General features: G+C 34.8%; 1 protein-coding gene across 1 annotated transcript in view; it reads left to right on the top strand.

Annotated features, from left to right (window-relative positions):
- The window catches only part of SEMA3A (semaphorin 3A), a 202,670-nt gene that overhangs the window by 67,134 nt on the left and 123,180 nt on the right, over positions 1–12,356 (top strand). Inside the window, exon 4 of the mRNA XM_021689684.1 lies at positions 11,488–11,607. Within this exon, the coding sequence (XP_021545359.1) occupies positions 11,488–11,607 (120 nt within the window). The remainder of the gene's footprint in view (positions 1–11,487; positions 11,608–12,356) is intronic.

The raw sequence follows: 12,356 nt of genomic DNA, 5'->3' as shown, positions 1-12,356 counted from the left end.
ATTTTTTTTTAATGATAGTTGAATTATCCCCTAATTCTACAGATACCTTAGGGCTTCATTAAACCTCAAAACCTTGATGTATAACTGTTGGGAGACAAGTTTTCATGTGTCTTTCACACAATTCTGCACATCTGATGAATAGAGGCACTGACTGCCTATTTTGCAGAAAATCTTAAAGGATATTTATACAGTGAAGAAACCTGGAAGGTAGTGTCTCTCTCTTAAAAGGCTGGTTTGCAAGCCTTGAGAAATAGAGATAGTGTCTCGCTTGGGACAAAGGGCAGGTATGTTTACTGCCCAGTACAATAAACTAACATCTCCCTCAAAATGTAATGACCAGCATGCTTGCGGCTATGATAAAATATTCAGGTTGCCTTAACCCAGGGCCCCCCTGCTATAATGCAGCTCACTGCATGTGTGGGTTGTCACCTGGCCCTCTTCATCCTGCCCACTGGGAATTGGAGCTTGGGGAACTGGCATAAGAAATGCTGATTCTAAGACTGTTGTTATTTTTTGTGGGTAATAATGTTCTTTATCTCTGATTCAGGAGCCACATAACTTCTGCCAGCATCCATGAAATTATTTGAGTAACTTGTTATCTTATAGGTTAGACAAAATCACAGACCCTTTATAGTTCGTGACAACATTGGTTATAATTTTTGTGGATGTTTTAGATGATGAAAGACTATGGTCACTGTGTTCATTTTTAAATATGATTCCCATGATGAAATTTGATGACACTTCAGGTGTACAGACCACTGATTTTTGATGAAAGCCGGTAAAAATCTTATAAAAGCCACAGGAATGAGCATAGACTTTAATGCACACGTACATATGTATGTTTACTTCTGCTTGGGGGTCAATATCAGGGAAACTAAGCAAAATGATTACAATTTAAATTCAGCATTCAGAAGTAATAATAATAATAATAATTATAATGGTCACTTGTGGTGAACATAGTATAACATATAGAGTTGTCTAATTACTATGTTATACACCTGAAACTAATGTAGCATTGAAGCATCAACTACACTTCAATAAAAAAAGAAAAACATCCACATAAGTGGACTAAAAATATATACATATTTATATGTATATATATATATTTATATGTATGTGTGTATATATATATATATAGCAGCTAATGCTTAATGGGAGCTTACTATATATACCAGCTATTGTTCTAAATTCATTACTTTTATTAGCTAATTTATGTAACTTGTATTTGGTTATAAGATACATACTTCCTTTCAAAGCAACTGAAGAACATGGAAAATGCAGCTTTGTCATTCAAGTTTTTTTAGAAACTAGATTTTATTCATATTTGAATTAATATGTTTTCTAATATGGCAAAATAAGATGGTAATTATTGTATTTGAATTTCCATGAACCAAGTCTCATATATATAAATAGGGTTTTTTTTTTTTGATCTTTTAGATTCAGGATTAAAATTTAAATGCACTTGCAAAGTAAGGCAAGCACTTAAAATAGAGACAGTATATAAAAACTTTCAGAGGGTTTGGGGATTTTAGATTGTGTTGTTTTTTTGTTTTTGTTTTTTAACTGGACATTTTAATTGTATCCTTCAGTGGTTGTAATGAAATTGAAATATTTGACATTGGTTGACAAACTATTATGTAGATTTGATTAGACACTGTATATCAACCAGGTATCAGTGTACATACTTTCAGAGTAGAGTAAGCATTTTTTACTTTGTAAGGTTCATTAGAATGATTTGGACAGTTCCTCTGGGGTTTTGGCCAATGACTTCTAACTACATAGAAGTAGAACTGCATACCAGGTGTTCCCGGTCAAACTGACATGTAGTTTCTAATAGTCATCATTGGTATTCTGCTTCTTTATGCACTTAAACATCTTCAGGAATGGATTTCTACTCATCTCTGAGGGCATGTTGACCATCATATCATAGATTTAACATGAACACTGGGAATATTTTTCTTGGAAATGCTCTGTCTCAAGGCAAATAGGCTGTGGTCAACGTTTGACTGTTTTTCTCCGATTTGGTCATGTAGCAGTAAAAATCACCCTTATGTCTATAGGCCATCACAAAACTTCCTAAAGTTCTATTTATATCATTTAATTTTTATATATTTCTCTTTACCACATTTTTAAGAGTGGTAAGGAAAACAGGATGCAAAATTATAGTATCTAAATTTTTGACACTATTTCAGGAGACTGAGAATCTTAAATTTTGTTTTTAGCCTTTATGCATTCAGAGCAGAACATTCTTGGAGACTGTCATAATTACATTGAAATTGAGTGCTAAACATACTAAATATATTGTATTCTCTATACTATATGCTATAAAGATGTGTGCTTATATGTGTGTGTGTGCATGTGTGTGAATCAAAATATTTTTTTTAGTTTTGTGTTTGAAGTGATGCCAAAATTAATATAACTTATTGGTTCTAAATCTTAATATGCATTTTAAAAAGAGGAACCATTCACATTTAGAAACAAATACAATGACCAACTAATAATTTGTGTTTTTCTTTTTAAATGGATCAAATCCGTGTTCCCCTTATATAACATATCACAGTGAGCTGTTTTATGGTCGTAAGATACCTCCTTTTATAAGTTAGGGTTTGATCAGAGACCAGAACTTGTATGAGTGATGTTAAAAAGGATTTTATTATAGGGATTTGACCTCATACAGTTGTGGAAGATGGTGAGAAATCTGTGGATTTCTGGAATCTATTGCCTCTGAGTCGAGTAATGGTTCTGAAGTTGTTGTAAGTCACCAGGCTTGGCATTAGGAAAGAAAAGCTCCCATGAAGTGGAAGAGCAAGGAAAGACTGAACCCCACAAAGATAAACTGGGTCCCACAAGGACAAACTGGAATCAGTGTCTCTTTCACAACCTCCAGCTTTGATGACTTGGCTGATCTACAGAAGCAGCTGGTGTTTTTTGCTATGGAGCTGCACAAGTTCCAGGATGAGGTCTTACAGAAGCTAACAAATAAGATCTGGTACAAGGTGAAGGAGCTGCAGCCCCAGATGCTGCCCCATGCTAACAAGGTGGCCGGCCAGCATATCAGAACAACTTTGGGAATTTTATGGTTGCAGTTCAACTTCTGCCTTCTACATCTCGTGCAGATTTCTTTTATGGCCAATCTTAACTAGTTTATGGGAAAGAGAATTCTAGGAAATGTAGTTCCAACTTATCTAAGTTGACACGGTACAGTTCCGCTACAACTATTAAACAATTGCTGTATTTGCCTTGTGACTGACAGTGATTTATGCCATCTCCAACTTTGATGAAAAGAGTGATTATAATTTATAGTCCTCCACTTGGAAGACTGGAATTTCATGAAAATTCTAATGAACAAAATATAATTTCCCTTTGTAACAAAAATGGATACAGATTAATATTCAGTACCAACTCTATTAAATCCACCTCTCCTTACATCAAGTATGGGCTTAAACTCCGTTATCTGTCCTTAAAAGGAAGAAACAATTCATTAGAGAGTTCTTGCTGAAGTCATCCCACACTATAGTGAATGGTGAGAGAGCTAAGCAAACGTGGAAATATTCAAATCAAATAAACAGATGATTTCTTATTTTAAGAATAAGGTAACAGCTACTGATTGATTAATAAGTACTAAGGCATTATGCTAAGTACTTTAACTACTCTGTCATTTATCCCAGTTTTAGTTGAGGGGATTGAGACTCAGAGGTCCTAAATAACTTTCTTTCTTTTTTTTTTTTAAATTTTATTTATTTGAGAGAGAGAGAGAGCACAAGAGGGGGTAGGGTCAGAGGGAGAAGCAGACTCTGCCAAGCAGGGAGCCCAATGCAGAACTCAATCCCAGTACTCTGGGATCATGACCTGAGCTGACGGCAGTTGCTTAACCAACTGAGCCACCCAGGCGCCCCTAAATAACTTTCTGATAGCCACATAGCAAATGAAAAATGTTGCCTGAATAATTTTAACCCATGTCTGACTAAACTTTTAAAGCATCAGATTAATACCTCCATGTTATTTCTATTTGGTTATTATTATTTCATTACTTTTGCTCTATATGTTTTTTCTTAAGTGTATTTATTTATTTAAGTGATAGAGATCACCCAACATGGGGCTCAGGCTCCTAATCCTTAGATCAAGAATCGCATACTCTTCTGACTGAGCCAACCAGGTGCCCCTATATGTTTTTCTTAAATTTTCTGAGAATATCTTTTCAAATATAAATACTTATCTTAGAAAAACTAACATTTTTATAAAATATTAATAAATATAAACATTTTAAAATTTGAAAGTTCCAAATTTTCATTGTATTCAGAGATTATTTACAAAATTAATAGATGTAATACTTATGCATACATATATCTATTTATGTGTGTATATACATATATATTATAATATTGATTATATATTATATATGAATTATTATAAATGGCCAAGGAGTCTCCATTTATTAGAGAAGATATGTTAAGAGAACATTTTATATTATTAACTATGTAATAGCATTTTGTACTTTGGACATTAAGTATTACAACCAAAAAATTTCTCACTTTTCATATGAGACAAGGCAGAGGGTAGAAGACAGGTATATGTGAATGAAATCAAGCATTCCTCTAAAATCTGGATTTCATTTTTATTTCTCCTTCCTCATAGCTGTATCTCATATATGATTAAAGATGCAGTTCATCTCCTTATTTGAGTATTAAGTTCTATTATGATAAAGCATATATGTTAGAATTAAATATGCCAACTAATTCTATCCACAATAAATCTCTTTAGATTGTAACTCTACCTGCTTGGTGTAAATCATGGACTTAGTTGCTTTAAGGCATAAGCATTAAGTACTCAACACGTTGCATAAAATTGGAAACCACATACTATCATTGAAATCAGAATAGGGATTTTTGACTACTTAAATAGTTCTCCTGGTGTGGCAGGAAAATATTTAGGTTGGTTTCACGTAATATTTTACAATTGTATGCATTCATTTGAATATAAGATGAAGAAACGTCATGCTAAGTACATATTATGGACTACTCACAAATAACTCCAATGAATGGTGCAAATGTGATAATTAGATTGATAGCACAATATGAAAGAAAATATAAGCTAAAATGTGGATATTATCAGTTTCTCTGTTCCGTATGGAATCTCAAAGTGAAATTGCTTAAAACCCCTTTAAATAGTGGAAGAGAATCGTACCGGGCAACTTTTGCTAATACCATGTTCTATATATGGCTCCTATCTGTATAGTCCTTTTGACCAAGTTTGAAGGTTTCAAGTAATTTGAAAGGAAAATGTTTATAGAATCTTAATCAGAACTTCAAACAAGTAGTCAATCCTCAGGTGAAAAATGAGTCAAATGGGGCACCTAACTGAAATGAGCTTTGAAATAAAATGATTTGGTAGCCCTCTGTAGGAGTCTTCATTTAGTCTATCACATCATTCAAGACACTTTAAAATTTCTTTTTCACTTACCATAAGTTTTAAAGATGTTATAGCTCAATTAATGTGAATAGGCTCACAAACTTAAATAGCAGTGAAATAACGCCAATTTTGTTGTCCTAGTTGAATCATTAAAATTCTCTGGGGGCACCTGGGTGGCTCAGTCACTTAAGCTTCAGATTCTTGATTTCGGCTCAGGTCATCTCAGGGTCCTGAGATGGAGCCCTGTGACTGGCTCAGCGCTGAGCGTGGATCCTGCTTAAGATTCTCTCTCTCCCCCTCTGTCTGCCCTCCCCCCCGCCCCACCAGCTTGCACACACATTTTCTCTTTTAAAAAAAAAAAAATTATCTGAAATCAAAACAAAACAAAGCATTAAGGTGGAGGTCAATTGGTTTTATTATTCTGTCGTTCTTCTTAATAGTGAAGATGAAAACAGGGGTACCTGGGTGGCTTAGTTGATTGGGCATCAGACTCTTGATTTCAAATTGGATCATGATTTCAGGGTTGTGAGATCGAGCCCCAAGTCCTGCTGGAGCTCAGCACGGAGTCTGCTTGAGCTCCTGTCCCTTCCCCCCTCAAGCCCCCTCCCACTTGCATGCTCACTCTCTCTCTCTCTGTCTCAAATAAATAAAATAAATCTTAAAAAAAATAGTGAAGGTGAAAATGTCTCCTAAAATGGACAGAACAGCCTACTCACCATGCCATAAGGTGGATGAAATACCAGGTTACAAATTCAACATTAGATGGCTAATAATATAATTAGAACACAGTTAAATCTTAGTTTTATTACATATGCCTCTTTGAAGAAGAGATATCTAACATCCTTTAATGAATGCTAAGGCAATAGGAAGACATGATTATGGATGTTCTGGTCACAGCTGTAATAGCACAGTGTTAAAAGAAGAAAAGACAAAACATTATTGCTAGGTAAGTATGAAACAGCTTAAATAGAGAGAGGGATGAAGTGAGTGACAGGAACAATCTCACGGATTAATGCTTTGGCGCGAAGATTCTAGTATTCAGCCAGCTTGCCAAATAAATTGACCAGAGAAAAAGAAAGTCAACAGATTAACTTCAGGAATTAAGCTTATTAATGGATTTTCATGCAGAAATGTATCCACCCATCATGATAGGAAAAGGATTCCTTTGCTTTCCCAGATGGTAGATTATACATTAAAATATTTCTACATAAACTACTGAGGGGATAGAGACTTTTTTTTTTAATGAATGTTCACTGACCTGAGGCAATGCTATACTATACCCATTCATTTTGGGCAGATTTTTATTTGAACCAGAACAAGTTGTTTGATTTAATCATGAACTGAATATATCTGAATAGAAATTGTTCATCTTCACAGCCTTCTCTCCTCTTTTATTTAGAGTAAGATTTCACTGCTCCATCCATAATTTAAGAACATGCAAGGAGGTAATTGGAATTGGAGGTAAATTACATTCTTTTGTAGAAAGTATAATTATCAGAAGTTAGTTAAAAACACCTCAATTCTGTTTTAATTTTCATGCATGGAGCAGTTGTTTTGACAGATGGATGGACTTTATTTTTGTAACCGTCCGGGAAAAGTCTGCGTAACATAGTCTAATCAGTGCTACATATTTGTAATGTTTGTTTTTGAATCACAGTGCATTTGGCTGCTATATCTTTTTTCTGGGGGTAGACATTTTCTTTCTGATTTATTTTTCCAGGCTAATATCTCTTTTGTGTAATTCCTCTATCAATTTGATCTGAAAGCACTAGAAACCTTTAAAAAGTAAGTGTGAATGGTTTGTCACTAGGGATGATGAATCATTGTTCTTCAGGTGTGGCCTCGGGGTTTACTGGTTTATTACTGCCTTTGCTTTTACTTCTAGGCAAAGTTAACAATTTATAATGCTGTGGGTCTGGAGTACATTTCAGTAAAATAAGAGGTCAGTATGGTTGCCTGACTCTCAGGAAGCCAACTTGTTGCTAAACTTGTCTGTGTATATCAACTTAAGTTCCAAAAAGGATCAAGGTTTGAAAAATGAATTCATTTTGAACTGATTACATTTTCTTTATTGCGTTGTAAATCCACTGGTGCTGAGCAAAGCAGTGCAGTAGTTTAATGCCAAAAAGTACATTACATTCTAAGTTTTAAGAATCGTCACGGTTCAAGAAAAGGTCAGAATCACTCTTCTTCTGTCTCCCTAGAACAGAAATGTGTGAAGTGTGTTTCCTTTTTCTGCCATGCTTCCTTCTTTTTTAGAGGAATGTCCAGGCTGCTTTCAAATAAAATGAATATCCTGTTTTGGAACATTCAAAAAAAACAAAACAAAACAACACACACACACACACACACACACACAACACACACAAAAAAACCCTTGGCAGCAACAAGCTAGAGAATGAAGGCAAATGAATGACAGAATTGATACTCTTTTATGTAGGTTTTCTGTTTTAAAGAACAATCCTTACTAACAATGCCTCTTTCAAGTTTTTGGTTCTTCTCTGTCCAGTACTTTTAATTCACTGTTTCTTTGCAGCTGTTTTTTAACCAATTTTGAAATTATTTCATTCAATTTCTTTGTTTCATTTCAAATGTCGTAACCTACTTTACAAACCTAAGAAATTTCTCCCCGTTCTATTTGCATCTGCCTTCACTTCAAAATAATATTGAGCTAGCCCCTGGGCATGGCAACAATACAACCTGCTTGCCAACTAGGAGAGTTCATTGGGGAAATGAACGGGATCATTCCAAGCCTTAGGCCAATAGGGTGGGTCTACTCCATTTGTAGCACAGATAGACTCTGTTATCAGTATTCTCAGTAGAACCCTTAGCCAGGTATCACAGCTCTGGTCCCGTAACTGTTTTTTTCCCAGCAGCTCTGTAGAGGGATAGCTGTCATACTATAGTGATGCTTCTTTGACAGTTAATGGGAAACAAAATTATGATATTCAGTGTAGCTCAATTCCATAGTTTTCAAGAACCCTGAGTTTTTAATTATTAATTATTGCTAATCAATTGCCCAATCTATAAGAGATATGAACTCACAAATTCTATGATCTTAGGATTCATAACACTTACAGAGATGACATGAGTCTTCATTTGTGTTCACCAGTATCCATGCTTATAAAATATCTCCTCTTTTTTATTGTGGAGAACTAGGATCCCTTCTCCCATTTCTAGGATGCTCTTAGGTATTACTAATGGGATTAGAGAATTTGAGTTTGTATTCAAAATTGCATGCATATCTTTAAAGGCACGGCAGACAAACTGAAACCCTGTTCTTCTCTAAAATGAACAAGACATCCATCTGGTTCTGCCACTATTATTTATTAGAATATTCGTTTGCTTACCAATATATACACAGCCAGTTTCTTGGCTTCAACATATGGTGCCGGAACTGATTATTTATAATCATGACTGCTATAATATTGAGTCCACAATTAGGGATGGCTGTCTTTATGTAAAAGCAGAGTATGTGGCCACCTACATGTTTCAAAAAAGGGGGTGCCGTAAAACATTTTCCTGAAAATGACTTCTTTGCAAATGACTGAATATCCTTTAAAGTCCAAATAAATCCTTTGGGTAAGACTCATGAATGCCTCATTTGTAAATGAGTTTATCAGATGTTTCCCTCTCCACAACCTCTTTCCTCTGCCTAGACTCATGCCCTAGCCTCTTGGGAGGAGAGAAACTGTTAGAGAATGGGGAGTTTGTTGTTGAGAATCTTGGAAGGTAGGTTTTATCTGTTTCATCTCAGATGTAGCTTTAAATATGAGTAAGATCTATATACCCTTCAAGTTAGGAAATTTTTCTTCATAGCAACTTGCAAAATTAATTGATTTCAGAGCTTAGTTTTAGATGTTAAAATGCTTTACCAGACAAGAGAGTCTGGATTGAAGTGGCAAAACAGTGGTAGAAATTAGATGTTTATTTTAGTTACTCCTCTAAAATACTCAGCCTGTGTTAAGAAAGTAATGAGGAGTTATAACTAGGAAGTTACATATTTTACCTTAAATTGGTCTACTTCACCTTTGGAACAGTATATTTATAGGACATCCATAGGTTTCATCCCAGAAAAATCAGAGATGATGGAAAGCAATTATTTGAATTTAAATAACAATTATTCTGCTCAAGTTTGGTTGTCTGCTCCTTATTTTCTGGGGGCATAGAGGTAAAACCAAAATTATCAGCTGCAAACACAGAATATAAAGGTCATGTGGAAAATGTACTTACATTATTGTAACACCTCAGTTATAAACTCTAAGTGACTATGAAAGTCCAAATGTGTTCTGAGCTTTCACTTGAAAAGTCACGTCACAGAGAGTGAATTTGGGAGTGTTGTACACTTAGAGGTGCTGGGATCAACTCAGCCTTCAATTAGTTTGCCAGCCTTGCTTGCAATATAGTCTGCTTTTCATCTTTGTCTGCATTTCTAGTTACATATTTGGTTCTTATTTCCAAATGTTTATAGGCAAAAATATAAAATTAGTGAGGATGGTCTATGACCAATAACAAAATAATTTTCAATGAAGTTTTTATTATTTAGCATGTGAATATACATTTGACTCTTTTCAAAGTGGATATTATGTATTCCATGATGAACTCATATTTTCTATTCATATGTGTTCAATTTTTAATACTTGTTATATGGTTAATAGACTGTAACATTTTATTTGAAGCTGTTTTGACAGTTTGGGTTTTTCTTTTCATTTTATTTTCTTTTTACAATATTGATAGAGATTCATCTGTTTAAAAATATTTTGCAAAACTTGAGTCTTCCCTGCTCTGGATTATTTGGGCAATAAGATTATCAGTTTATATTCTGATTATCTGATTTTTTTCCCCCAGATCTTTTATCAACAGGGACAAAAGGCTGAAATTCCTGTTCACAGATAAACAATTTCTTTCACAAGACCTACAGATAGAATAAATAGAAAGAATATAAATAGCTCTGTCCATTTTATTTTTTTTTCTTTCCGAATGTTTATTTAAATTCTACTGAGTTAACTGCCTATTTTATTTTTAAGTGATCTTTTATTCAGAAAATAAAATGGCAGGGATGTCTAAATGTCTATAAATAATAATAAGATATGACTAGAGGGCGCCTGGGTGGCTCAGTTGGTTAAGCGACTGCCTTCGGCTCAGGTCATGATCCTGGAGTCCCTGGATCGAGTCCCGCATCGGGCTCCCTGCTCGGCAGGGAGCCTGCTTCTGCCTCTGACCCTCCCCCTTCTCATGTGCTCTCTCTCTCTCATTCTCTCTGTCTCAAATAAATAAATAAAATCTTTAAAAAATAAAAAAATAAAAAAAATAAGATATGACTAGAATATCCTCTTACAACTAACTGTTCTTTACCTGGGGGATTCATGGCTCATTGGGCAGGTGATCCATGTGGGCGTTCAGGATGTCCATGAAACTACTGAAAATATTTGTTAATTATACCCACTCTTTCCACCTATAGACATTCTATACTCTAACATCTTCTCTATCTCATATAAATATATCCACATTGTCTTTGAGGCTGAAGTGACATTTTCGAGAGGAGGCAGCTTTGCCTTCTTAGGCTCTATAGAGCTTACCAATAAGCAGAACTGAAGTTCAAAGTCATCTGCCCATCACTATTAGTTATTAATGATGTTTAAAATTCATGTTTAATAGAAAGTTGTTTTATCTTTTATTTTTATTTTGTTTTTCTAAAATTAAACTTATAGCTGATTTTTGCAAAGTAATTTCACCAGTGTATTCTTTAAATGTCTTTAATTAACCATGTAATTCCCTGTTCCGCTCATCTCTAGAAAAGTCACCTGTAGTTATTGATGATCTATACCTTTATTCTACTTTTGTATAAATAAATTGCAATTGTTCATAAGTGAACAATGATGGAAGAGAATATTTTATTAGCCCCCAAAGAATGTCTGTATTTTAGTTCATTTAATAATATGAACAAACAATAGAAAAATATGCCCTAAAAATGTGAAAAGGACACAAAAGAAATCTGTTCAAGCATGCCTAGCACTCTCGAGGATCCCTCGGTCACGCTGACTGCTAGAACTCACTCGTTTTCCTTTTGTTTTACAGAAAGAATGTGCTAATTTCATCAAGGTGCTTAAGGCTTATAATCAGACTCACTTGTACGCCTGTGGAACAGGGGCTTTTCATCCAATTTGCACCTACATTGAAACTGGACATCATCCTGAGGTAAAGCTGGCTTTTTAAACAAATGGTATATTTGTGTGCATGACCCCTTCCTATTCAGATGCTTCATTACTAATTTCTTCAGCTCATTTAGCTTCTGGTTTGCTATTCAGTGGGATCTACTTCAAATTCAGATGCTGTTATTAATTTTAATCTGTGAGTGCAAAAAGAATGAGACCATCACTCAGCAGTAACTGTGGAACAGGAAGAAGGAAGGAAGCAAGCATTTGCTTTCGCCCTGGGTTAGAGAGTCCAGTCCATTTTGCATGTGCAGCAGATGTTAGCAGGCTGAATGTGTACTGTTTCCTCCTTCGTTTGTATATTGCCAGTTCTCCCCTCCATTTCCATCCCCAGCCAGAAGCGTCTGCCACCCCAGTTGTTTTCTTCTGCCTAGGGATTAGGGAAGGATGTCATATATGTGCACAACGATCAGATCTCATGTTTGACCTAAATTATTCACATTTGTGTTTTTGCTTTGTTTCTGTATTCTGAGCTGTAATTTTAGCAGCATGGAAAAGAAAAAGAAATGTTTAATTTGTTGTACATAAAAGATGTTTTAGCGAGGAAATTAAAGTTAGGTAAATTTAAGTAAAACTAGAGATTAGGGAAGTATTTAAAGGAAAACTTAAGAGTATTGAAAGCAGTTCCATACTGCTTTACCAATATACCAGTAGCATACCCGTAGTCTTCAATTATCAGCTCTTTTGTAATTTTTTTGGTACAAAATGCCAAGAAGAACAAAAGCATTCATG

This window comes from Neomonachus schauinslandi, chromosome 12 (assembly GCF_002201575.2).
Source record: "Neomonachus schauinslandi chromosome 12, ASM220157v2, whole genome shotgun sequence".
In the NCBI taxonomy this organism is placed as follows: Eukaryota; Metazoa; Chordata; class Mammalia; order Carnivora; family Phocidae; genus Neomonachus; species Neomonachus schauinslandi.
The sequence above is the reverse complement of the archived record's forward strand: the minus strand, read 5'-3'. Positions and strand labels throughout refer to the sequence as shown.